This window comes from Telopea speciosissima, chromosome 1 (assembly GCF_018873765.1).
Source record: "Telopea speciosissima isolate NSW1024214 ecotype Mountain lineage chromosome 1, Tspe_v1, whole genome shotgun sequence".
Lineage (NCBI taxonomy): Eukaryota > Viridiplantae > Streptophyta > Magnoliopsida > Proteales > Proteaceae > Telopea > Telopea speciosissima.
The window spans coordinates 63,213,522-63,239,557 of record NC_057916.1 but is presented as its reverse complement, the minus strand read 5'-3'; the positions used below and the strand labels follow the sequence as shown (position 1 = coordinate 63,239,557).

Below are 26,036 nucleotides of genomic sequence, written 5' to 3'. Positions count from 1 at the left end.
TTTAAGGGGTAGAAGGGGCCTTAGGTTGTGTTTGGTTAGGGGTCCTTAGAATGCATTTTAATCCCTTAGGTTATAAATGGGTTTTGGTTAGGTCTTAGGCCATGTTTGGTCCATGTCATAGCCCTTAGGTCCATTTAGTTAGTTAGGGTCTATTTGGGTTGGGTCCAAGCCTCATTAGACCTATTAGCCCTTAAGCCTTGTCTGGTTTTGAGTTAGGTTATCAAAACTCATTAATTATTTAAGTTAGGCTTTGTGGGCCCACTTCCATAGCCCACTCAACCAACTAATGGTAAGGGCAGGGGTCCATATGGTCCAAAGGTCCAATTAGGGTGTCCGGGACACAAGTATGTGGGTCCCATCAAAAAATTATCAAAAATGGTAAGTAACAGCACGGGTGGATCCTCGAGTGGATTCAGTGCGAGTGAGTCTGTTCGTGACTCTAGTGCTGTTGTTAGGGCCCAAACTTCAAGGAAAGTTACGGGTCTTTGACCCACACTTCCAGGTCTCCGAGGGGTCTCTTATAATAATATTTTAAGTCTGAGGTCACAGGTGTTGGCCAGTGCCACCGTGGCATTGCCTTGGGTAAAGGCCTAAACTGCCCCAGGGTATAGGAGTATATTTGGAGTGCGGGTGTAACATCCCCCCAACCTTATTAAAAATTTCGTCCCCAAAATTTGAGGCAAACCCCGGTCTTAAGGGTAAGGGCTTGTTGAACAACAACATCTCTCATTACCCACTACATGGGCTGGGTCAAAGGTCGGGTCAAGGTGAGGCAGTGCCTACATGACACAGCAAGTCAGATTCTACCATTCTCTTTTTCCTTATAGGGTCACATTACCACAGGGGTGTGGTTCACAATAACCTTGGCTCCGATTGATTTTAGAGCTAGTAGTCACAGTATACTAGTAGGTCAGTGGAGTATCACATGGTCTGGAAAATCTAGGGAACTCTCTGTTCCAGGTGGTTTAGTTTAGTGTGTGAGGCACCACTCTGGCCTTCACACTCTGGTCTCACTTGGGTTACTGGACTCAACCTGTCCAGTTCCCATCATAGGGTTCACATTCTGAATGCTTTCACTTCTGGTTATCTCATTACCTCCCCCAACTTTAGAATGATTTGGAATATTGATGGAATCTCCTATTGTTCACTCCCAATACGGAGGGAACGCATTTGGTGATCCATTACCCCATTCATATCCGTCGTTGGAAAAGGTCTTGTTACATCCTTCAGTTCTAGCTTTCAAAACCATCAAACCTATCACATAGTTATCCCACAGGGAAAAGTCTATTATGGTTCTCTTTCGAGAGCTAAACAACCTCCAATGGTTACAGTCTAAGTCGATTTATTTTAGTAAGTTTTAATAATTAATCTCATCCGGTCATTGCTAAATTCATTAACTACTACCCGGTGGTCAACAGGATTAAGGGTCCTGGTCCTGGTCCAGCTAAGTAATGTAAGATTATACTTGTAGTATCAGAGAATCACTCTAGTCACACAAGTCTAAGGTTCTGAGGGGCGTATATATATATATATATATATATATATCACACTAAGACATAGGCAAGATTTCAAGAATTAAATTCATATCCCTATAGGCATATCTGTCTTCTAGGTCAATCCACAAGAACAAAAGTCCTCGGGTATGGTTTGCTAAGTCTTTTTGGGGGGTTAACTCGCAGTTTAGGACTCCCTCTGTAAGTCTAAACAAGGTTTGGAGGAACCAAGTAAAGTACAAATAGAGTCGTCACTAATTTGAGGTGTCATGAATGACCTCCAAATACATGTGGCCTTTATGGCTCTTTCTTGACACCTACCCACAGGCTTAGGTTTCCTATCCATAAGGTTTGGGTCCTTCAACCTGCAGGGTCTAAGGGTCTTCATCTCCAAGAGTAACTCTCCTCCCTTCTAGGTAAGAGGGGAGTCACAGCGTACACTAATGCCTGCCATTTCTTATTGGCCAGTCCAATCGGGTATAAGTCCTAACCCCATTCTATCCAAGGTATTGTCTAGACTTAGGTGGCCGCCATAAATGGGTCACACAACAAGGGTGTCAAATCTAGGGTATAGGCACAAAATCACTATATAGGGGGGTAGTCAAAAGTCTCAAAAGTCTGGGGTCAAAACACTAAAATAAAATCAGGCGGACTTACAAGCGGTATCAATACTCTGGTTCCGTTCGTAGCTCCTCTACAAGATAGGGAGAGCGGACTAACGGGAGGATGTGGAATGTGAATCCGTTCGTCCGTCCGTCCTCAGAATGTCAAACGGTTAAGAGAATATTAATCGATCGGATCTACGGACGAACTCATGGAGGTGGGTCCGTTCGTTGATCCGGTTAGTTTTAAAATGATAGATTTTTAAATTTTATGCGGAGTGGATTAACGGGCGGAGTCACGATAAGTGGATCCGTTCGTTCGTCCGTTCGTAGAATTTTAACAAAAACAGAACCGTGAGTTTCAAAACTCATTTGGCTCCAAGAGAAAACATAACCGCAGGGAGGGAGAAAAGCTCTACAGGGTTTCCTTAGGTGGACTTCTTGTAAATTTCAATCCTCAATCGATTTAGGTAAGATTCCTCTTCTCTCTTCTCCTTCCCATTCTCCTTTTTCTCCCCATTGTAAGATTTTGCTTGTGTCTTCTCATCTTCTCTTCCATTTCTTCTTGGATTTGTGATGAATTATTCCAAGTACGATCATGTCTTGATTTTGTTTGCACTTTCATGGTCATGCACACCAAGTTCATGCCAAAATCGATTTGGGCTAAGGCTTTTGGATTTGGATTATACTTTATTGATCAATGACACTATAGGGGCAGCTCCTTCTTTGCTCTTTGCATCCTTTATAGGCATTTTAGAGATTGCCTACTATGTTTAGTTAATTGACTTGGATTGGTTCTAAGTTTTGATTGGGATAACTCTTCAATCCTTTCATGCTTTGGGAAAAATCGACCAAATCTATGCTTAATCCATTGGATGCATCTAGATTTCATAAACATCATTTTATTATCTTACCCTCAAGTCCTTACTCTTATTCTTATCATTGTTAACAATTCTTGGGCATTTATCCCCCTTTTTCATCAAGTAACTTAGTTCTTGCCTCTTGTTGGGGTACTTCATTCAATCACTTGCGTGTTTGGCATTGTTCGGGATGTAAGATAATCAAAAGCACACACTATTTACAAAACCTCACTTCTTCACATCCACGCACTAGAAATTTCATATAACTTCATGTGCGTATTTATCTTGTCTCTTCTCCTTTTTTCTAACACATCTCCAATGGTATCTGTATTATACATTACATACATAATACTTTTCCTTCATCATGTATGGCCTTCTCTTCAGCCATTCCCTTATCACTTAGGCATCTCACTTCTCTAATTCCAACTGCCAATCATGTGCCATTTTTTCTAATTTGGCTTACCTTTGCTATTTTCTTTGGTGGTGCCTTGTATGTAGGTAAATAGTCATGGCTCCCAAGAGGAAAAGGGACCTTGCTATGGGGCCTACCATCCCTACCACCTACAACATACATCGATTCACTTCTGAAAGGATCGAGGGGATTTTTCAGGAGCACCTCTTTAACAGAAGGATTCTTATGGAGAGAGATGTGACAGAGGAGGAGCTTTTGGCATACATGGTGGGCGCTAGGTTTGAGAGGTTGGAGTGGAGCAACATGTTGATTCTGCCCGAGTTTTGTTACCCTACCTTGGTCAGGGAGTTTTACTCTGATCTGCTGCTGACCGAGGGGGACAATGATGACCTCAGGCTGACTTCCCTTGTGAAGGGGGTTGCCATTAGCTTTACTACAGAGGAGTTGGGAATTATCCTCGATGTCTCAGCAGAGGGAAAGAGGGTTTACTATCCTCCAGGCCATCACCCAAACAAATGCTTGCACCCAGAGGAAAGTAAGAAGTTATTCAAGGTTCTGACAAACAACAGATATGAGGAGAATGAAGACTTCTCCTAATTTCCTCCTTCTCAATGGGTTCTCATCTTCATTACCAAAACCAATCTGGCTCCCTCTAAGGCACACAACACACATCCTCCTTTGATGTCTACAGTTCTAGCTCACTCTCTATACACTAGTCAACATATTTGCCTTCCCTATGTAATCATGAAGCACATGGCCCGTGCTGTAATGAATCCTGCCCACAACCATGCTCTGCCCTATGGTCGGCTGCTCACTTGGATTTTCTTATGCTTTGAGATTGATCTGGACCATGAACCCAAGGAATCAAGCATGGAGGGGCCTATTGGGTTCGATGCACTATAAAAGATGAACTTGTACCATGATTATGACAGTGCAAGAGAGCAAGTTTAGTATCGAGAGGGTAGAGGGGTCGGAGATGATGATGAGGATGATAGTGATGATGATCCCGAGTTCAGGGGTTCTGGACCATCTGCAGCAGGGTCTTCAGGCGTACCAGGGGAAGGAAGTGACATGTTGATGGCCATCAGGCGGCTAAGCCTGAGGGTAGTGGATGGCTTCAATAGAATCAAGAAGCAACTCAATGCCCAAGCTTGGTGTCTTGAGACCATAGAGCGAGGAGTAGATGACATCAGTGCCTTCCTTGGTCGCGGTGGTGGCGACGGTGCAGATGACTAGCCCAGTCTTTCTGCAGTAGCTAGTTTGGAGTTATTTTATCAGTTCTTTAGTTTATGACTTTGATGGACATCTTGTGGAACTGTTTTATTTTGCTTACCCTTTTGCTCCTTGCATTTCTCTTTTCTCTCTTTCGATCAATTGGTATGAACAATCTGGAAACCTTTGGAATTAATGAAGGTATAAAATGATCTTGTGTGGTTAAAATCAGGTGTTTTGGGTCGAACAAGTGAAAGCGGGTAATTTGGGTTGGAGAGGGCACAGGTATGCCCAAACAGGAATTCGGTACTATCATGGTTGGATTTGTAAAATTTGAATTGGACAGGATAGAATCACAGGTGTCGAATCATGAAGGACATAAATGCCTTTCAGAAGGGATTGGGAATAATTGGAATAGTTATATTTAGCTTTATATCTATATATATAAACTTGTTTAATTCCCTCTTTTAGATCATTGCTCATCACTGGGGGGGGTTAGTTGTATTTAATTCATCATTTAGCAGGGATAATCACTTATATCTACCCAAACTTTAACCACTTAGCACACCACAACAATTTCATATTTATATCCCACAGCCTGAATTTCAAACACTAATCTTCATGTCGCCTATTATCTTCTTGTGAATTCACCTAGAGGGGGGGGGAATAGGTGAAGATAGCGGAATATGCTAAAATAATGCGAAAAAAAAAATTATCTAAGAAATGCAAGTAAAGTAAATAAGCAACAAAGATAATACACAAGATTTATAGTGGTTCGGCCAAAACTTGCCTACGTCCACTCCTCTCACCTTAGAGAGAATTCCACTAAAACGAATCTTGAGTAAGAGCAAGAGGACTTGTACAAATCTTGATTAAGAGCAAGAGAACTCAACTACTCTTGATTGCGAGCAAGATGACTCAATCAATCTTGATTCCGAGCAGGAGGACTCACTACTCTTGATTTCGAGCAAGAGGACTCAACAACAACTTTAAACAAAGTAAAAGAACTACTAAATGGTTTAGAGTTACCTTAAACTTTAGTAGAAAAGATGCTACCTTTCAATGTATGCAACTTGGATGCAAGTGTGTATGAAGGAGCAAGATGAGATTGAATTTTCTTCGATCTTCTTGATCTTGAAAGAATAATCTCACTAGGGAGTGCTTGAATGTTTATAGCTCTTGATTGATGATTGTTGTAGTATTTAGAACACTAATCAAGAGGGTATTTATAGGCTAGAGGCTTAGAACCAATTAGGAATCCAATTAAGAAAAGAATCCCACATTCTATAAGTAATACGGTATGCCGGATTACCTACTTTCCTTAAGAAACAAGGGAATAACGGTCAAATTTCAACAGTCATAAAGTGATCCGGTATGCTGGATTATGATCCCGTATACCAGTTCATGATTCGGTATGCTGGTCCTCATCCAGCATGCTTAACTGAGCTGCTGTTTCCCATTTCCTGAGATTTACTATTGATCCGGTATACCGTTTCATGATTCGGTATGCTGGATCATACAATTTCTGCTGACATTATTAAGTCCTTTATTGGACTTACTTTGGTCGATTTCATTGGACAAGTCTGGGCCAATTTCTTTGGTCTTAGTCCAAGTGAGAAGTGTTTAAAATAACCTCCTAGGGTCACACTACATGTATGCAAGCGTGAGTGTGTGCATTACATATGAACTTTAACAGATGAATTTAAATCTTAGTACATTTCTAAGTCTTCACAATTCTTCAAGTTTTGAACTTCACTTCTTTACATGAGTATCTTCAAAGTGAGTTCCTCTAAGTTGTCTTGATCTTTGACTTCAAATGTTGTTCTCCATTTTTCATGATTCTTTGATGTCTTGAAAGATTGGACAAGTTCAATTTGCTTTGAGCATCAATCTCTTGAATTGAGTGTTCCCCCTCACTTGATGCTCTGCTCTTATCTATGCATCTTTTAGACAAGAGTTAGTACAACTAACTTATTTGTTATCATCAAAATCATAATGGGTGATTTGTGGATTTTACCCCAACACTTCTAGGTTATTATTTTCACCCCAAATCAGTCTTCTCCTATGTCCTCATACAATAATTTATATTCTTGAGATTTTTAATTTAGAACCTAATTGTGGAGAATAAATCAAGAGGTTACGTCCAGACTGTGGTCAGTGTAGAGCATCATTGCTCTGATACCACTCTGTCATGCCCCTATCCCGATGTAAGATATTTTGCCACATAGGGGTATGACTGGGATAATCACACATCATCCCAACACCTACCAGGATCACAGATACAATGTCTCGAGCCACAGTTCACCCTATCATCACATTATGAACCCGAGGTGATTGACATGAATCTCCCCGAGCATCGGGTGTCATCCGACATGGTTCACATGAATCTCACCGATGCACCAGCCTAGAGACACTAAAGAAATCATTAAAGCAGGTATAGAAGGGTCCTATGCTAGGCCCCTAGGTTAAAATCAAGTTTCAACCAAGACAGCATGAGTAGACTCACGGACGGTTTCAGTAGGGGTGAGTCCGTCCCTGACTCTGTTCAGGCCAAATGGTAAAAATAGAGCTAGCGGACCCACGAGCGGAACATCTTACTTGGATCCGATCGTGCATCCGTTCGACACCTGAGACCTACTTAAAAGGGAGTGGATCAACGGGCGGATGTGCTTCTTGGGTCCGCTCCTTCATCCGTTCGATCCCTGAGACAGACCCAAGAGCAAGAGGCTTCGGGCGGAGGCATACAAAGTGAATCCGTGCCTTCGTTTGCTCAGGCTAACTCACAGGGTTTATACTAGGCTGGCTGACGGACCGTACCATAATTGGTGGATCCAGTCGTGCGTCCACCGGCAGTCGAGTCCGAGATTTCAAAGGGTTTTTGCTCCAGCTTGAAGCTTGGGGCTCCCTTAGCTCTCAAGGTCAGGGGAGGGGTGTCTAAGCCTTCCTAGGGTCACTAGAACCTAAGCCTAACCTCATGGATCCAGGATCCAAGATCCACAAGGATTGGTCTCAATTTGGTCTAAGGGTTGGGTTTTCAAGGTTTAAAACCAAAGCTTAGCAGCAATGGCAGCAATTACAGCTCATGGGAGTTCAAACCAGACCTAGGTCAGCTTCATTAGAGCTCCAACTAGGGACCGAGCTCCACCTTGAGTCCCAAATGGAACTCTAGGTCAGCCCAAAGCTCAAGAAATAAACCAAAATACAAAAAGGGAAAATAGAGAGAGAGAGGTATCAAGCTTGGAGTCTTACCTTGGTGAGGAGCTCCAATGGAGGAGCAAGATCCAAGGCTAGGTGAGCCCCCTTGCTCTCCTCCCTTCCTTTCCATCTCTTCTCCTTCACCTTCTTCTTCTCCCTTCGTCCGGACAACAAGAGAAGGAGATGTGGGGCAGCCAGCCACCTTGGCATGGCTTCCCTCTTCTTCCCTTCCCCTCTCATTCCCCTCCCACTTCTACTTCTTCCCTTTTCTTCCTCCTCCTCCTTCTTCTCTTGTCTCTTCTCCTCCACAATTTGGCTTGGAGGGGGAGAGATAAGTGAATGGGAGGGATTTCTTATCTTTAAGGGGTAGAAGGGGCCTTAGGTTGTGTTTGGTTAGGGGTCCTTAGAATGCATTTTAATCCCTTAGGTTATAAATGGATTTTGGTTAGGTCTTAGGCCATGTTTGGTCCATGTCATAGCCCTTAGGTCCATTTAGTTAGTTAGGGTCTGTTTGGGTTGGGTCTAAGCCTCATTAGACCTATTAGCCCTTATGCATTGTTTGGTTTTGAGTTAGGTTATCAAAACTCATTAATTATCTAAGTTAGGCTTTGTGGGCCCACTTCCATGGCCCACTCAACCAACTAATGGTAAGGGCAGGGGTCCACATGGTTCAAAGGTCCAATTAAGATGTCCAGGACACGGGTATGTGGGTCCCATCGAAAAATTATGAAAAAAGGTAAGTAACAGCAAGGGCGGATCCTCAAGCGGATTTAGTACGAGTGAGTCCTTTCGTGACTCCGGTGCTGCTGTCAGGGCCTAAACTTCAAGGAAAATTACAAGGCTTTGACCCACACTTTCAGGTCTCCGATGGGTCTCTTATAATAATATTTTAAGTCTGAGGTCACAGGTGTTGGCTAGTGCCACCATGGCATTGCCTTGGGTAAATGCCTCAACTGACCCGGGGTATAAGGGGTATATTTGGGGTGCAGGTGTAACACCTTATCTTTGTCTACCTTGCTCACACTAGATAGGTAGCATTCACAACCTCCCATCTAGCATCTGCTTAGCTTGCAAAGCAGATATCAGCCTAATGTCATTTCGTCTTTTTATTCCCTTGAACTGGAAGGCTGGCCTACCAGGTATCTCGAATGAGACCAACTTGTTAAAACAGTTAACCTTAGCATGGTGCGCTGCTAACCAATTCATGCCAAGATAGCATGAAAGTCTTCTAGATTCAACACAATAAGGTCTACCACAAGTTCTTCTTTTCCTATCCCCATAATGCAATTTTTATACACCCAATTTGCTTCCACTATATCTCTTACTGGTGTTTCTACTCGTAAGGAAAATTCTAGTTTGCTAGGTTCTTTGTTCAACCTGTTAGCAAATACTGTAGATATAAAGGAATGGGTTACCCCCGGATCAATTAATATATGAGCTGTAATACCAGAAAGAGATAGGGTACAGGCGAGTTTGTTGACTACCACCTTGCTTGTTGCTCTGGTTTTGTCCTTGTTGTGGGTTTTGATGTTTGTCTTGCTGAAATGTCTTCTTCGGATTAGGACATTCATTGACTTGGTGTCCTTGCTGTCCACAACCGAAACATGCATTGGTGAGCTTGAAACAAGTCCCCCCATGACGTTTACCACAGTGAGCATAAATAGGGTACTGGTTTGAGCGATTGCTAACGTGCCTTGAATCTTCTGTTTCTGCCCCATCGGGCTTGAGCCCCAAAGTTACCACTGCGATTTTTATTCTGCTTAGCTCTAACAGATTGTAACTCATTGTCACCCTTCTCTGCGGCATACACCGTTCCCATCACTAATGCAAAAGTCTTCAACTTGAAAAGTGACACCTTATTCTTAAAAAATGTTCGAAGGCCTCTAACAAACTTGTCTGCCTTCAATTCTTCAGTCGCTACTATATGTGGAGCATAATGGCACAACTGAGAGAATTTGGACTCATACTGCGACACAGTGATGTTCCCCTGCTTCAAACCCATAAACTCTCCAGCCAAACTGTTCCAAACATGCGTGGAAAAATACTTCTCGTTGAACAAATCCTTAAATAGCTACCACATCATAGGCGGACTCTCCATCGTGCGGAGTCTTTCCACTCCCTTCCACCACAACTTGGCGTCACCAGATAATTTGAACACCGGCAACTTAACCTTCTGAACATCTGTGCAAGCCAAAATATCAAAAATATCTTCAAGGTACACAATCCGTTCATCCGCTTCGCAGGGTTCTAGATTTCCTTCGAACTGTCATGGGTCGAAATCCTTAAATGCCTTTATCAATCTGTGAATATCATTACCTCCAGCTCTCCATGCATACATGGTCTCCTAGTAACAAACAAAAATTTCATCTTAGAATCCAACTTGGAGTAAGACACAAAATTGGAAACTTATACTACCCAAATTTAATGAGAACCCATTCTCACATCGTCTTAGGACATCTAAACCTAGGCTCTAATACCAATCTGTAACGCTCCAAAACTCAAAAAGTCGGGTTTCGAGCTGTTAACTCATATCAACAGGCTAACCATCATTGTAACACGTTAGTCTTCTAAAATAAAATTCCATCATAATAATTATTGAATTAAAACCAAAATAAATATCCTTGTCTTCAAAAGAGGGTAACATAACTAGTGGTCCAAACCATCTAAACTGAAATAGAAAAATAGTTCAACATGATATCTCCAACTAAAGAAAACTAAAAGTAATAATAGGAGATAAACTAAATAAAATGATGATGCCCTTGGGAAGGTTCTTAACGATCACACGCGCTCAAGACTACACGTTCCTGAAATCCCTGGCTAGACCTACGTCATCATCTGCAAAACATCACATCTTGCCTGAGTTTCGGAAACTCAATATGCTACCTTATAAAGTAATGCTTGTAAAGACATGATAATAATGGTTCATGGTTTAATGGAGAAACGAAATATAGTATAGACAAGTGTGAAATTCTATATCCAACAAATTAATCATAGTTCGAATACTCATGTAACTCAAACCAAAATCCAAATTAAATTTTGAAATAACAACTATACTAAATATCGTATAGCTTGTCTATCAAAGGCAATAGCCATAAAAAAAATGTAACTATGCAAAATAGGAAAACCCCATTTCAAAACAAAAGCAGTTGCATGTAAATCTTTCTTTTATACTTATAGAGACGGGCAACGATTATCAAAATAACTAGTAGTACAAGTATAGCCCACTAGGCTACAATACTAAGACAACATGAATACTTAAGCCGGCCTATTCCTGTTCCTTACCCGTCATAAGGTGGTATAGGACTTGCAAAGAAAATTAGAATCAAAGACAAAGGGCTTTCACCTCCCATACCATCGCACAGGATTTCTAGTGAGAAGCAACAAAATGGACTCTACCGGTAGGATCATAATCCATCTTTCTGTGCAGCCACTCCCAAGGACTAGTAAACCAGTCCCACCGGCTCCAAAAGTATTCTCAAGCATAATATAGTAAAGCAATAAAGAGTCATCAAAATAGCCACATAGGAATAGACTCCAAAAGAGTTTTAAAAACACCATATTAGTGTATTAAATAGTTACATAAAAATAAAGCCAAAACAGAATTTTAAAAGAAACATAATAGTATATTGAATGGATTTTTGAAAATGAAGCTAAAATAGAAATTAAAATTATATAAAAGTGTATTAAATGGATACATGAGATGTAGCCCAAAATAGAATTTTAGACACAGCATAACGATGCATTAAATAGTAACATGAGATGAAGCCAAAACAGAATTTAAAATACAGCATATCAATGTATTAAATGAACACATGAGATGTAGTCAAAAAATAGAATTTAAAAAAAAAAAAGAGCAGCATACTAGATATAAAACCATTCCATAAGAATGAGTTCCTAAAAGAGTTTAAAAAAAACAATATTTTAGATATAAAACAATTCCATAAGAATGGGCTCCAAAAAAAGCTTAAAAAAATAGCGTTTTAGATATAAAGCAATTCCATAAGAATGGGTTCCAAAAAGAGAATTGAAACAATATATCAGCTCTTAAAATAATCATGAATAGAAATGAGCCCATATCAGGACTTTTCTATATAACTCGAACTTGTTACAGATCTATAGACCATAAACGTTTAACCAAGACAAAACTAGAACAAACTATCCCAGAGTACCAAGAACTATAATCTACCCAAGTCTGAATTTCCTTTCAGACAAATCCAAAACATCCAACCAACATAAAAAAAGATATGTAGCTTACCTCAAGCAAAGCCAACGCCCTCTTTTTTCTTCTCCTCAGCAGGGTTCTTCTCAGCCTTTCTTCAATCCTTTTCCAATCTCCTTAGCCCTCTCTTATTCTTGAAACTTTCTGGCCAAGATGGAATGATTTCCAAGGGCCTGATTTCCTGTGATTCAAATACCCCAAATCATAGTCAAAACAAGGAAAAGAGAATGAATCAAAACCTCACTTTTTTTCCCCATCCCCTGAAATCTTCTCCTTTCCTTTCTTATTTTTTTTTCTTTCCTTTTTTTCTTTTATTTTTTTTTAAACATCTGGACCCTTAAATGGGTCAACCCAACGACCCAAATAGCTATTGGCTCAGACCCAAGGTTTAGGGTCGGTACAACTTTATTGAAAACCCTAGCTCGATAACCATCCAACACCATCAGCAAACGCAGACACATAGCTTCTACCCTAGGGAATTGAACTTCTTTGAGTTCAAATTGATGAAAGCAGTGCAAGGAATGGTGGGTCATCGTACAAGCCCGAATCCGGCTAGATCTTGAATTTTTTTTTGGGGGGGGGGAGCAAGAGGACTACGAGCAGTCCCAATGACATTCTATTCTCAAACAGTTCAACTCAATTTGCTATAGATGATAAGAAGAAGACAAAAATTCAAGGTCGTGAAATGGGCCTGTTAAAAATTCAACAAAAAACCTAGTTAAATTTGGGAAAGGAACTTGGGATGGAAGAAGGAATCGTACCTACAGAAAGATGGAGTTGTTGCTTCAATCTCCAACCCCTGAAATTGCTTGAGTCCTTCTTAATTCCTTATGAAGAAGAAGAAGAGTGATGGTGTTTTTTAATAATCTCTATTTCTATAGTCAGACATGGAAGAAGCCACTGTGATGGTTGCTATAATAAGGGAGGGATTAGGGGTAGAAGAAGATGCACAGGATAAGCCTATTTTCCTGAATCAATTTCTTCTACCTGCGGTTCTGATGTTTTCGAAATTGAGCGGAACTTCTTTCTTCTTCTGTGGGTGGATTGACTTGGTCTCAGGAACAAGAGGAGGGCTTTCGTTGGTGGATGAGAACCACCACCTCCTCAGCTTCTTTGAAGGAGTTAAAGTGAAATTGATGATGGAAGCAGAAAAAGGGTTTGGTCTTCTGTAATTGGGAGGGGAGAGTAGATTGTAGCTGCGGTGCTGGAGTTGGAGAAGGTACCTTCATCACACTTGACTTTGGGGTTTTTTGATAAAGGGTAAAACAGTAAGTTTACCCTTATTTGAGGGTAATTTGGGCATTTAAACAAAATTAACTTGCTTATATCATCACTTAAGGGTAAAATAGTAGCTATACACTGGTCAAGGGTAGTTTAGGGATTTAAATAAATTTAACTAGCTGACTCTATAAGTTAACAGCATAAAACTAACGTTAGGGACTAATCTATAATATAGGGTTCTAATACAGGGGACGGGTGAGTATTTTCAAATAAGAGGGGGTGACGAGTATCGTTCCACAGGGGGTGTTTGTAAATTACCCAAAAAAAATGTATATCATTATGGTAAAATTAAAAGTAATTTTTTATTATGGCATATAATCTTAAAGTACAACAAATGCATAAAATTTTGACATATATATATATATATATATGGAAAATCTTGTTGTAAACTTTTGGGATTGCTGCCTCCACATCGTATCACTCGGCTACCAAAAATCTATTTTGGGCTCTCAGTTTACTAGCATCAAAATTGAACCTTAATTATGTCTAATAGGAGAGGTAGCAAGGGTTTGGGTGCAGATGAGTAGGAAGAGGTGGGGATCAAATCATCAGCTTAAGAGGTAGTTGAAAGGGAAGTAATGAGAGAGATTTGAATACCAAGGATTGGATGCAGGGCCTGTCAATTTGATAGTTGCTTCAAATCCATATATCTATGAATGAAAGAGGTAGCAACCTCCTCATTATGGTTAGTTTTTATAATAAAGCAACAAGTTCATCCTCTCTTGATCCTGTGAATTCATTAGGTGGGTCATCAGTATGTGTGCGCGTATGTGCATGGGTGCATGTGTGAAAATTTGAAAGATACTTTTATTATCGAATATTGTACAAAATGAAATCTAAAGTACAATAAGTATGCATGAGAATTTAAAAAAAAAAAACACCCTAAAAATTTAGAGCATAAAAAACTACTAAACATGTCATTGTAAAGTTAATTACTTGTAATTGAGTACCCAAAGATTATTGTAATTTCTCCCAAAATCGAGATGTAAACCTTGGGTCACGATAAGATATTATGTATATTGGCACTCTATAGAGTTTGACAATTTCATCAATGTCCAATTGAGCCAATTTCTCCAATGTATATGTCATGTGGACAGCTAAGAAAAGTGTTGATGTGGTTAAACGGTGCACCAAATGGATGTCTTAGGTAGTGATGTAACGAAATCCATGGTCACATGCTCCCATTTCCACTCTGGAATTATCAATAGTTGCAATAATCCTGAGTGTCTCTGATGTTCCACCTTAATCTACTGGCATACAAAGCACAAAGCATCATTTAACAAACTAAGCAATTTCTCTTTTCATGTTATTCTACCAAAATATACTTTTTAGGTTTTGGTACATCTTGATGTTGCCTGAATGCATTGTGAAGGCAGACTGGTGTGCCCTTCCTTCAAGATTTTCGGTTTCAACTAAACATCATTTAATATACACAGTCGTGCTTTGAACATAATGCACCATCATCAGAGATATTAAAATATGCTTTCTTCCCTTTCTATTCTTCTTTTCTGATCTTCACCAAGGACTGATTGTCTCTATGTTTGGATTTTATCTTATCCATTGATTGAAGGTTGCACTATCAGACTTGCTAGAATAGGTGTGGTGTTGCTCACAACTACCTCTATCTGTAGTTTCCTCAACCTCAAGGATGTGGTGTTGTGAGGTTAACAACATTGCTGAAAATTGTTGTGTCTGTTTGTTTTTTTTTTTTTTTTTAGCCAAGAAGAAAATCAAAAACCTTGCATCCAGTAACGGGATATTTTTGTTTCATCCCAGCCTCTAAGGTGTTGGGCAAGCTTGCCAAAGAACACATTCACTACTAATATCTTGCTTCCAGATTATTATATTTATACAGTGGAAGAAGTATTTCAAGTAAAAAGTAGTAGAATTGATAGTTGCTATCCTTACTTATTCAAAGATTTCGTACATGGCCGTTGCCTCTTCAAACCTTTCAACAACCCGTGCACATTTCTCAAATGCAGATTCTAGAATATTATTTTTATCTTCAGCATCCTCCAGGTAAGAAGATTTATCTTCATCACTCATCATAAACCATTCCATCACAGTTGTGCTTCGAGACGATTCCATTTCATATTTGTCCTTGAAGATTGATACATAACGAATGAATCCTCCAACTTTGCCATTCATCAAAAAAGCAGGTAGTCCATGGATTTCGGATTTATTTTCCTTATTTTGGTCTGATTCAGACTACACATCACGAGCTTGTTTATGCACCTCCTCAATCTTTTCCTTAAGGATTCCGTTCAGCTTCGCACCTTTCTTGAGAATCCTCTTCAAATTTGTAGCCTTCTTGAGGTAAGACGTCTTTTCATCACTAGCTATGACGATCCATCCGTCTGCAGCATAACGTCTCGCAGCAATAGGAGAAGAATGTAGGATCAAATGCTTGTCAATCCCAAAAAGACGCCTTACGAGGGAAGGTACAACTTTATTTCGTTATTGTAAACTAGCCAACATGCATCGCTCTACCCGAGCAGGGGTCTAGGCGGGCATTGGATTCCCCAATAATTCCCCCCAACGCACGCTTAGGGACTACTCGCAAGTACAGTCTGCTCCGCAGTATGTCGCATGCAGAGAGACTTGAACTCGCGACCACCTACTCTGATACCAATTATAGGATCAAGCGCTTGTCAATCCTCAAAACATGCCTTGTGAGGGAAGGTGTAACTTTATTTTTTTATTGCAAACCAGCCAGCGCGCATCGCTTCGCCCGAACCGGGGTTTGGGCGGGCGTTGGATTCCCCAACAAAGAAGTATTCTCAAAATTCTTGATGTCGTATGATACATAAAGAATGAATCCCCCAAGTTCGTCGTTCTCGATGTGTTTGTTTTAATTAAAACACTAGTTTCAAAATATCCTCTTGCATTTATTGCATTTGATTTCTTATTTTCGGAAGTGTAGAAGGAAGCTAAAACTAGTATAAAGTTTTAGTCCCACATCGGAAGTGGAAGAGAATTAATAGATGCATATGTGCGCATGCGTCGAGTAGATTCGTGGTAATGTGATGTAGTGTTGTGAGGTTAAAAACATTGCTGAAAATTATTGTGTTTCTTTTTTTTTTTTAGCCAAGAAGAAAAACCTTGCATCCAGTAACGAGACATTTTTGTTTCATTCCAGCCTCTAAGGTGTTGGGCAAGCTTACCAAAAAACACATTCACTATTAATATCTTGCTTCCAGATTATTATATCTATACGGTGGAAGAAACATTTCAAGTAAAAAGCAGTAGAATTGACAGTTGCTACCCTTACTTATTCAAAGATTCCGTACATGGCCGCTGCTTCTTCAAACCTTTCAACAGCTCGTGCACATTTCTCAAGTGCAGATTCTAGTATATTATTTATATGTTCAGCATATTCCAGATAAGAAGATTTATCTTCATCACTTATGATCAACCATTCATTCGCAGCTGTGCTTAGAGACAATTCCTTTTTATATTTGTCCTCGAAGACTGATACATAATGAATGAATCCTCCAAGTTCGGCATTCATCAGAAAAGTAGGTAGTCCATCGATTTCGGATTTATTTTCTTTCTTTTGCTCCGCTTCAGACAGCGCATCACAAGCTTGTTTATCCTCCTACTCGATCTTTTTCTCAAGGATTCTGTCCACCATCGCACCTTTCTCGAGAATCCTTTCAAATTTGTAGCCTTCTTGAGGTAAGGCGTCTTTTCATCACTAGCTATGACGATCCATCAGTCTGTAGCATGACGTCTCGCAGCAGTACGAGAATAATGTAGGATTAAACGTTTGTCAATCTCCCAAAACACGCATTCTGAGGGAAGATGCAACTCTATTTTCTTATTACAAATCAGCCAACGCGCATCGCACCGCCCGAGCCGAGGTCTGGGCGGGCGTTGTATTCCTCAACAATCCCCCCAATGCACGCTCAGGGACCACTCATAAATACAGTCGGCTCCGCAGTATGCCGCACGCAGGGAGACTCGAACTCGTCACCACCTGCTCTGATACCAATTATAGGATCAAGCGTTTGTCAATCCTTCAAAACACGTCTTGCGAGGTAAGTTACAACTTTATTTTCTTATTACAAACTAGTCAGCGCGCATCGTTCTGCCCGAGTTGGGGATTGGGCGGCCGTTGGATTCTTCAATAATCCCCCCCCAAATGCACGCTCAAAGATCACTCGCAAGTACAGTCTGCTCCGTAGTATGTCGCACGCAAGGAGACTCGAACTCGCAACCACCTACTCTGATACTAATTGTAGGATCAAGTGCTTGCCAATCCCCCAAAAGACGCCTTACGAGGGAAGGTGTAATTTTATTTGCTTATTGTAAACCCGCCAGCGTGCATCACTCCGTTCGAGCCAGGGTTTAAGAGGGCATTAGATTTCCCAATAAAGAAGTATTCTCAAAATTCTCGATGTCGTATGATACATAAAGAATGAATCCGTCAAATTCGTCGTTCTCGATGTGTTTGTTTTAATTAAAACAATAGTTTCAAAATATCCTTTTGTATTTATTACATTGGGTTTCTTATTTTTGGAAGTGTAGAAGGAAGCTAAAACTAGTATACAATTTTAATCCCACATCGAAAGTGGAAGAGAATTGATAGAGGTATATGTACGCACGCGTCGAGCCAAGTCATGGTAGTATGATGTGGTGTTGTGAGGTTAACAACATTACTGAAAATTGGTGTGTTTGTTTTTTTTTTTTTTTTTTTTTAGTCAAGAAGAAAATCAAAAACCTTGCATCCAGTAACGAGACATTTTTGTTTCATTCCAGCCTCTAAGGTGTTGGGCAAGCTTGCCAAAGAACACATTCACTATTAATAACTTGCTTTCAGATTATTATATCTATACGGTGGAAAAAACACTTCAAGTAAAAAACAGTAGAATTGACAGTTACTACCTTTTACTTATTCAAAGATTTCGTACATGGCCGTTACCTCTTCAAACCTTTCAACAGCCCGTGCACGTTTCTCAAATTCAGATTCTAGTATATTATTCATATCTTCAGCATCCTCTAGGTAAGAAGATTTATCTTCATCATTCATCATCAATCATTCTTTCGCAGCTGTGCTTAGAGACGATTCCATTTCATATTTGTCCTTGAAGACTGAAACATAATGAATGAATCCTCCAAGTTCGGCATTCATCAGAAAAGCAGGTAGTCCATCGGTTTCAGATTTATTTTCCTTCTTTTGCTCCGCTTCAGACTACGCATCACGAACTTGTTTATCCTCCTCCTCGATCTTTTCCTCAAGGATTCCGTCCACCTTCGCACCTTTCTCGAGAATCCTCTTCAAATTTGTAGCCTTCTTGAGGTAAGACGCATTTTCATCATTAGCTATGACGATTCATCCTTCTGCAGCATGACATCTTGCAACAGCAGGAGAAGAAGCATTCTCAAAATTCTCGATATCATATGATATATAAAGAATGAATCCGTAAAGTTCGTCATTCTCGATGTGTTTGTTTTAATTAAAACACTAGTTTTAAAATATCCCTTTGCATTTATTGCATTTGGTTTCTTATTTTTGGAAGTGTAGAAGGAAGCTAAAACTAGTATAAAGTTTTAGTCCCACATCGGAAGTGGAAGAGAATTGATAGAGGCATATGTACGCACGCATCGAGCCAAGTCGTGCTAGTGTGAAATGATGTATTTAATTTTGATTTAAAGTTAAGTCGGTTCAAAGTAGACTAGTTCAAAGTTGGCCCGGTTTCGGGTCATTCTTTGGTTCAAATTTGGTCTAGTTTTTTGGCTAAGGGGCATGTATCTTTAAAGAGACATATCCATTTGTATAAGTGCATTCATAGCACTTGGAATGGAATCTTTTAATATAATCCATTGAACCAAGAGACACAGCTATACCATGGGGTATCTTCAAGAGACACTTACATATAAGAGCTTAGATTAGAATCTTTTAATCCAATCTACTCAAGCCAATGGACACACCCGTTCCTATCTACTCAAGTCACTACTCACTTCTCATTTCAAGGAAAACTAGAATCGATTTGAGAGAAGTAGAGCAAGGGAAGGATAAAGGAGAAGAAGGGAGAAGAAATTGAAGAAGGGGGAGGAAGGTGGAGTGGAAGGACTTCACACCTACCCATTTTGATTCAAGTGAGTGCATCTCCATCTCTCTCTTTCCCCCTACTTGATTTTATTTATGTTGCTAAGTATGAAGATGGAACCATTAATGGTTCTTCACCAACCTAAGGGTCCCTCTACTTCATTTTATTTATGTTGTTGAGTATGAAGATGAAACCATTAATGGTTCTTCACCAACCTAAGGGAAGGACCATTAATGGAGGACTTTTAATGCCTCCAAGTGTGCTAGGTGAACCCATTTAACTCCTTTCTCTTACTCCTTCTAAAGCCCCAACTCATATGAGTAACCCTAGCTTTAGAACTAGAAATTGTAGGGATTTATCAAGGGGTTTGTAGATGCATCCATATGGTTGTTTTATTTAAAACACTAGTTTCAAAATATCCCTTTGCATTTATTGCATTTGGTTTCTTGTTTTTGGAAGTGTAGAAGGAAGCTAAAACTAGTATAAAGTTTTAGTCCCACAATGGAAGTGGAAGAGAATTGATAGAGGCATATGCGTGCACGCGTCAAGACGAGTTGTGGTAGTGCGATGTGGTGTATTTAATTTTGGTTCAAAGTTAGTCGATTCAAAATAGACCGGTTCAAAGTTGGCCCGATTTTGAGTCATTCTTTGGTTCAAAGTTGGCCTAGTTTTTTGGCTAAGGGATACGTATCTTTAAAGAGACATATCCATTTGTATAGGTGCATTCATAATACTTGGATTAGAATCTTTTAATCTAATCCATTGAACCAAGAGACACACCTACACCATGGGGTATCTTCAAGAGACACTTACATATAATTGCTTGGATCGGAACCTTTTAATCCTATCTGTTCAAGTCAATGGACACACCCATTCCATGAAGTGCCTTGAAGGGATGCACCCACAACTATAAATAAAGGTGAAATGGACAACCCAAAGCATTCCATTTTGTGGTTTTTCTCTCCCCTCTCTTTGGTTCTTTTTCTCTACAGAAACAGAACCTTGTTTTTGTTTTTTCCTTTTTCGTTACTGCATATAGTGGTTTTCTAAAACCATCTTTTTAGCTTAGCCTTCCTCTCCCTTGTACCCAAAGTCTTCGTGCCAAAGACCAAGGTTTGGTGGTTGCTTTATCTTTGAGGTAAAACGCAAGGAACCCCGATTGCACTAGTATAGGGGGTGTTTCAAACCTTAAGCATAGTGTCTTTATTAGTGCAACTCAACAACATCTACTGGTTCGTGATTGGTTCGTGTTCTGTTCGTGGCTATCAACAACTTTGTTTCAGTCTTATTCTCTCAAATTGGGTATCTACTTACAACAAACATCCCTGAGCCTTTCCTACTCAGTGCATTTGCAACAACATTCGCCTTCCCAAGATGGTAGTTGATGGAACAATTATAATATTTTAATAACTCCAACTAAGGGGGGGGGGGGGGAGGAGATGTGTGTAAGTCATTTAAGGTTTGGTACAAGAATCCCCAAGACTCTTTCAAAACTTCCTTAAAAAACATCAATTTATGGTCTACCGGTTGAAGCTGCCGGTCGACCTGAACCTACAGTCGTGAGACCGACACTCATAGTAGCTTTGTCGGTCGGCATCTGATCTACCAAGGCTCGACCTGCAGGATCTAGTCAATCTTACCTGTCCTACTGGCTGATCAGTACTTGGGTTTCAGCCCAGGTCCACACTAAATCTGAGTCTCTATTTAACAAGGTTATTCAAAGGGGGTTTTTTAACACCAGTTAATATAACATTCATAATAGCATGTGATGATGAAGAAGAAGACTGGGCTGGGGTTCAATAGAGCTATTCCGGACTCTGCCATTTTTGCCTTCTGTTTGATTCCACCCGTTGAAAACAATGTCGAACCTTTGCTTTTCAATCTCACTTTTTCCCTTCTTTTCAATTTCACTAGATAATTGTGTGGAAACCACTGGTTGATTACAACAAATGTGCCTCTCGGAATTTCTCCCTCCATTACCTTTCCTAAAGCCCACAAAAATGCTTTTGCTTTTTTTTTTTTGCCTACCATTTGTGTCAACTATCAATCACTTAAATTATATACATTACCGGGACAAAAAAAACCAATTAAATTATGTGAGGAGAGGATTCTCTGAGCAAGCGGCACCAAAAAGGTGTGACGGAATAGTTTTGTACATAGGAGCACAGAGATGTAATTTCATGAGAGAACCTTTTCCCAAATGACGGAAGCAAAAGCCCACTTGCAAGTCTTTCTGAACATTCACATGGAAAGAGGCCTATCATACCACTCTAATGTTCATCAAGCAGCTGTTTCTTGTGATGGCTGCTGCTGGTCGTCAATGACCCTCATTGGTTTCCAATCAGATCCTTCCTTTGGGTGTCGTAAAGCGACAAAATGAAGAGCTTCACTTTGAACCTGATAGATATGGCAGGCCCATGGGTATGAGTCTGGTGACTCCCACAATTTTTGCTCCTCAAATATTGTCTCTTCGGCAAGTGTTCCTCTCACACAGTACACACAACCTGGTTGTGGCTCTGAGAAACCAGCTACAGCAACACACCCAAGAGAGATAAATCCTTCTGGTGCCCGTGGGTACCAAATTGATACAGGAGTAGTATAGTCCTCCGAGCAGTTCCTCCACACCTGCACGAAGTGTAGAAAAATTAAGTCACCTAAGGCATCCATCCCTATGTAGAAAACTGAGCAGCAAAAGAATTCCATTGGAAATTGGAAAGAGCTTTTTTTTTTTTTTTTTTTTTTGGGGGGGGGGGTGTGGGGGGTGGAGGTTGGGGGGTTGGGGGTGCGGATAAATGGTTGGGAGGAGGGATGAATTTCCATTCCTCCAGGCACTACCATGGTGTGAGATACTGGCATGGAAATTAAGACCAATTTCAACAAACCCCAATGAGGAATTAATTAGGATGACTCAGGAAAATGATATGATTCTGAATAGTATTTCTAGAGGGCATTTCTTTTGACAATCTTAATACGCAAAAAAATTGGATGGTTATGATCGCTCAAAAGGATATCTCCTAGCTGGGACTGTTAAGCAGTGGGTCCTGTACACATTGAATGTTTTTCAAGGTGTTAATAAGAGGGATATGGCTAAAGGATCTTCTGCTTAGTAGGATCCTGCTGAGTAGCATATCGAAATCGAGTGGGCAGTAAGAATAAGAATCAACCTATTCTTAATCTTAAGCAGACGTCGGCCTTCTAGAAAATGAAGCTTCGACAACTTTGCATTGACAATGGAAGCAGAGTTTAAACCATACTCATCATAAATTGACTGGAACCATTGAGGTGCTAAAAGAAGAAAAAGAGATATATCTGCTATTCACCAAAAAGTGAGTAAATAATTCTTTCCCATTAAATTTAACCTCAACCTTTGTCCAAAAAAAAAAAAAATTAACCTCAACAAAGTTAACTAGAATAAGAAGAGGTGTTATGGCTTTCTACAAGAGAATCTGGAAACAAACCAAATGTTTAGATTGCAATGTTAGTAAAGAGAGGTTGGCATTTTAAGTATCGTTGGCTTTCTAGAGAGATTCTGAAAAGGAACCCGATGTTTAAATTGAAATCGTTGTAAAGAGAGGTCAGGAATTTGAGTATCATTCTTACCAAGTCGTAACCCACTGGAATTGAGAACTGCTCGTTGATCTTATGGTACACAGCAGCAACATTTGGCGGATGAGTGCCAATACGAGCTATGTCCCCAATGGATACATAACTGCAACAAGAGATGGTGATTATATTATCAAGTCAATAAAAAAATTTAGCATCACCATGAGGTGGTGAGAACATTTGGAATCTAAGGTTCAATTCCCAGTGATAAGAATAAAATACAGATAACTTAAAGAGGTGATGATATGGACTGGCATATAGTAAACATAGACCAATTTACAAACAAAAAAGAAAAAGTTTTCCATGTCTGTTTAATGCTGATACACTAAACCCTTCATTTAAGTGAGAATGATGTTGTCACAGATGGCAAGAATGATGATGCCACTTATTCTATTTCAAAATTCCAAAAACCTGGCAGAAATACGGGACTACCATCGATTTTTTTGGACCAAGTCTTTCATTTTAGTTTCTTAAGCTATAGATGTTACACTAGTCTTGACAGCACATTGAACTAAGATGGAAATCTAGATAGCTACAAAATTTTTGTGGAGGTAACTTTGATACAGATCCAAGGTCGGTCAGAAATACATGTGCAGCAGGAGAAGGAACCAGTCCAGTGTCCAGAGATGAACCCTATGGTTCAGCATTTTTGGTCAAGTTTTGGATCAGTTTTTGTCTTAAACTGAACCCATGGTTCAGGCTTGGATTTAGTCCTTTTACTACATGTGTGGGGTTTATTTAAGTTGTAATTTTTTTTTTTTTTAATTTCATTGCTTCTAGAAGGCTGGACGGGCGTCTCATAATTACCAGCCATTAGTTTCTATTATGCAGTAGTTCTAGATATTTTCTAAATTCTGTTTGTAAGGGTGATGCAGATTCATCATCGAAATGGGCTTATTTCTTTAGAAATAAGTCTAGGGTTGGGATATATATATGTTGGGCCTTTGATCCCAAGGGTTTTTTATGTAATAGGCCACTTTTCTGGGCCTAAAATATGGATAATTAGGTTGCATACGGGATTAGATGTTTTAGTCCTATACTTAGTTTTATTTTCATGTTTTTAATGTTTTAACTTGAACCGGTCCAAAGCTGGTTTGAACCAGTGGTTCAATTTAAGTGATTTTATTAGTTTTCTTTTAGTTGTTTAGATGGGCTGGATAAGGACTTTAATTTGAGTCTATTTCAATTTCCTAGTTAGTTTAAGTTAGCTAATAGGTAAAGGATTGGGTTAGGCCTTTCCTTTTTAGTGTAGGAGTCTAATTTTGAGTCTTTTATATAAGGTTGTAAGGGGACCAAGTATTGAACAAGAATTTAACTAATGAAAAACTTTTGTTTTGTTGCCATAGCTGCTGCTGCTCTTTGTGAGTGTATATCCTTGTGGTTCTATCAAGGTGGAAAGGGTAGGTGAATCTCCTACGACTCCTTACGCCATGACGGCTGGGAGGATCTTCATTGCAGGTGGTTCAATCCTTCTCCATTGCTCAATCCAGTGAGTATTTTAATTTTGGGTAAAGTACACGTACCCCCCTGTAATGCACCCAATATTCCTCGTAGCCCCCTAAGCTTCCGATAATTCCACGTACCACCCCTCAATATTCCACGTACCACCCCTGCTTTACCCCCCTAATGCCATTTAAGTCCACACCAGGTATTAAATGCTAAAAGATGACCAAACTACCCTTTCTTCTATCTTTTCTAAAATTTGAAAAGACCTAATTGCCCTGACCTATTTGCTAAAATTTGAAAAGACCAAAATGCCCTTATCTTCCCCAAATCATCATCTTCTTTTACATACCCACCACCACCACCGCCACCACCACCATCCTTTTTATTGCAGTAACTGATTCCCTCTCTCCTTGTCTTCCTAATTTTCTTCTTTCCATCCACGAAAACCGACAAGAGAAAGCTCCGTTCGTCTTGTAGTCGCTGCTGTTTCTCCTCCTCTTCTTCTTCTTCCCACGAGACTTTCAGCGAAGCAAGGGTGCAAAAACTGCATTTTTTGAGACTTTGATGCAATCACCGCCTATCATTGCTGTTCTCTTCTAACTTTCTATTTCGAAAAATTGCGGGAAACAAATAATGGTGAAGAAATTACGGAAACCCTAAAAAATACTCCACCAATATTTTCTGGGATTTGTCAGGATTTGAATGTGTATTACAGGGTAACTTGGCATTCATGGAAGGCAAATTTGAGACATACTTATTTCAACATGCCATGGACAGAAATTTCAGTTATTGTAGCAGTTGTGCTGCTTGTTCTTACATTCTTACAAACCATATATACTATCAAATCTGTTATTTGAAATTAAATCTGCTACTCTGATCGATTGCTTGTGTATTCAACATTGGTGGTTTTGTCCTGGTGCTGGAATGATTCGATTTATGAAATGTGGTGGTAACATGAAGAATTTGCATTCATGATTCGTTTTTCACCCGCAACAAGCATCATCACTGAACAGAAGTCCTTTGGCAGTAGGTGTGGCAATGGGCCCCAAGAGAAGGATTTCTTGATTATCTTGAGTTCGTATCATCTTAAATTCATTTCAGGGATTGCCCTATATGTGACATTTAGACCTAGGGAAGAAGCATTGAAGTGGTGTTTTGGATTGCAGGGACTCTTTATTTTTGGTGATGAACTTGATATTTTGTACTTTGCTATCTCCTCCATAAATGTGGATTGATGGCGTGCTGCAGATCCTTTAGGAAGAAGAATTGTGGCTTGAATCGGTTTTTCCTTCATTTTTGGGTTTGATTTTGATTTTTTTGACTGGTAGCGAGTCCCAAAAATCATGCCTCTTTAGTTTTGGCAAAATTTTTCGTTCTGTTTCTAAATTAAAATCACTTGCTTTGGATATCGTATGGTCATAATGGTGTTGGAGTTTTGGAGGGTTCCTGGGCCAGGGGAACTTCGCCGGAGATGGGCATCAGCTTCTACACCTTCACGGAGCTTTTGGGTGTAACAAAACCCTAATTCCTTGAAGAGGTTTAGGGTTTCATGTTTTGGAGAAATGATCTGGGGAAGAAGATGGTTGGTGGTATTAATGGTGGTGGGTGGGGGTGGTGCTGGAGGTGGGGCTTCACGGTGGTGGTGGTGGTGGTATTGGGT

The 26,036-nt window shown here is 39.9% G+C and overlaps 1 protein-coding gene and 1 long non-coding RNA gene across 3 annotated transcripts in view; one reads left to right on the top strand and one right to left on the bottom strand.

Moving 5' to 3' along the window:
• Nucleotides 1-9,943: 9,943 nt before the first annotated feature.
• Nucleotides 9,944-25,464, top strand: LOC122648529. The gene is made up of 3 exons (XR_006331094.1): nt 9,944-9,957; nt 19,337-19,341; nt 25,072-25,464. It is a non-coding gene; the product is annotated as an uncharacterized LOC122648529 (long non-coding RNA).
• LOC122648528 overlaps nt 21,535-26,036 on the bottom strand; it is a 207,957-nt gene continuing 203,455 nt past the window's right edge. For both annotated transcript variants that reach the window (XM_043841740.1, XM_043841741.1), the window contains exons 63-64: nt 22,928-23,036; nt 21,535-21,952 (exon numbers count right to left, since the gene is read on the bottom strand). In XM_043841740.1, the coding sequence (XP_043697675.1) occupies nt 21,608-21,952; nt 22,928-23,036 (454 nt within the window). In that variant the 3' untranslated portion in view covers nt 21,535-21,607. The remainder of the gene's footprint in view (nt 21,953-22,927; nt 23,037-26,036) is intronic.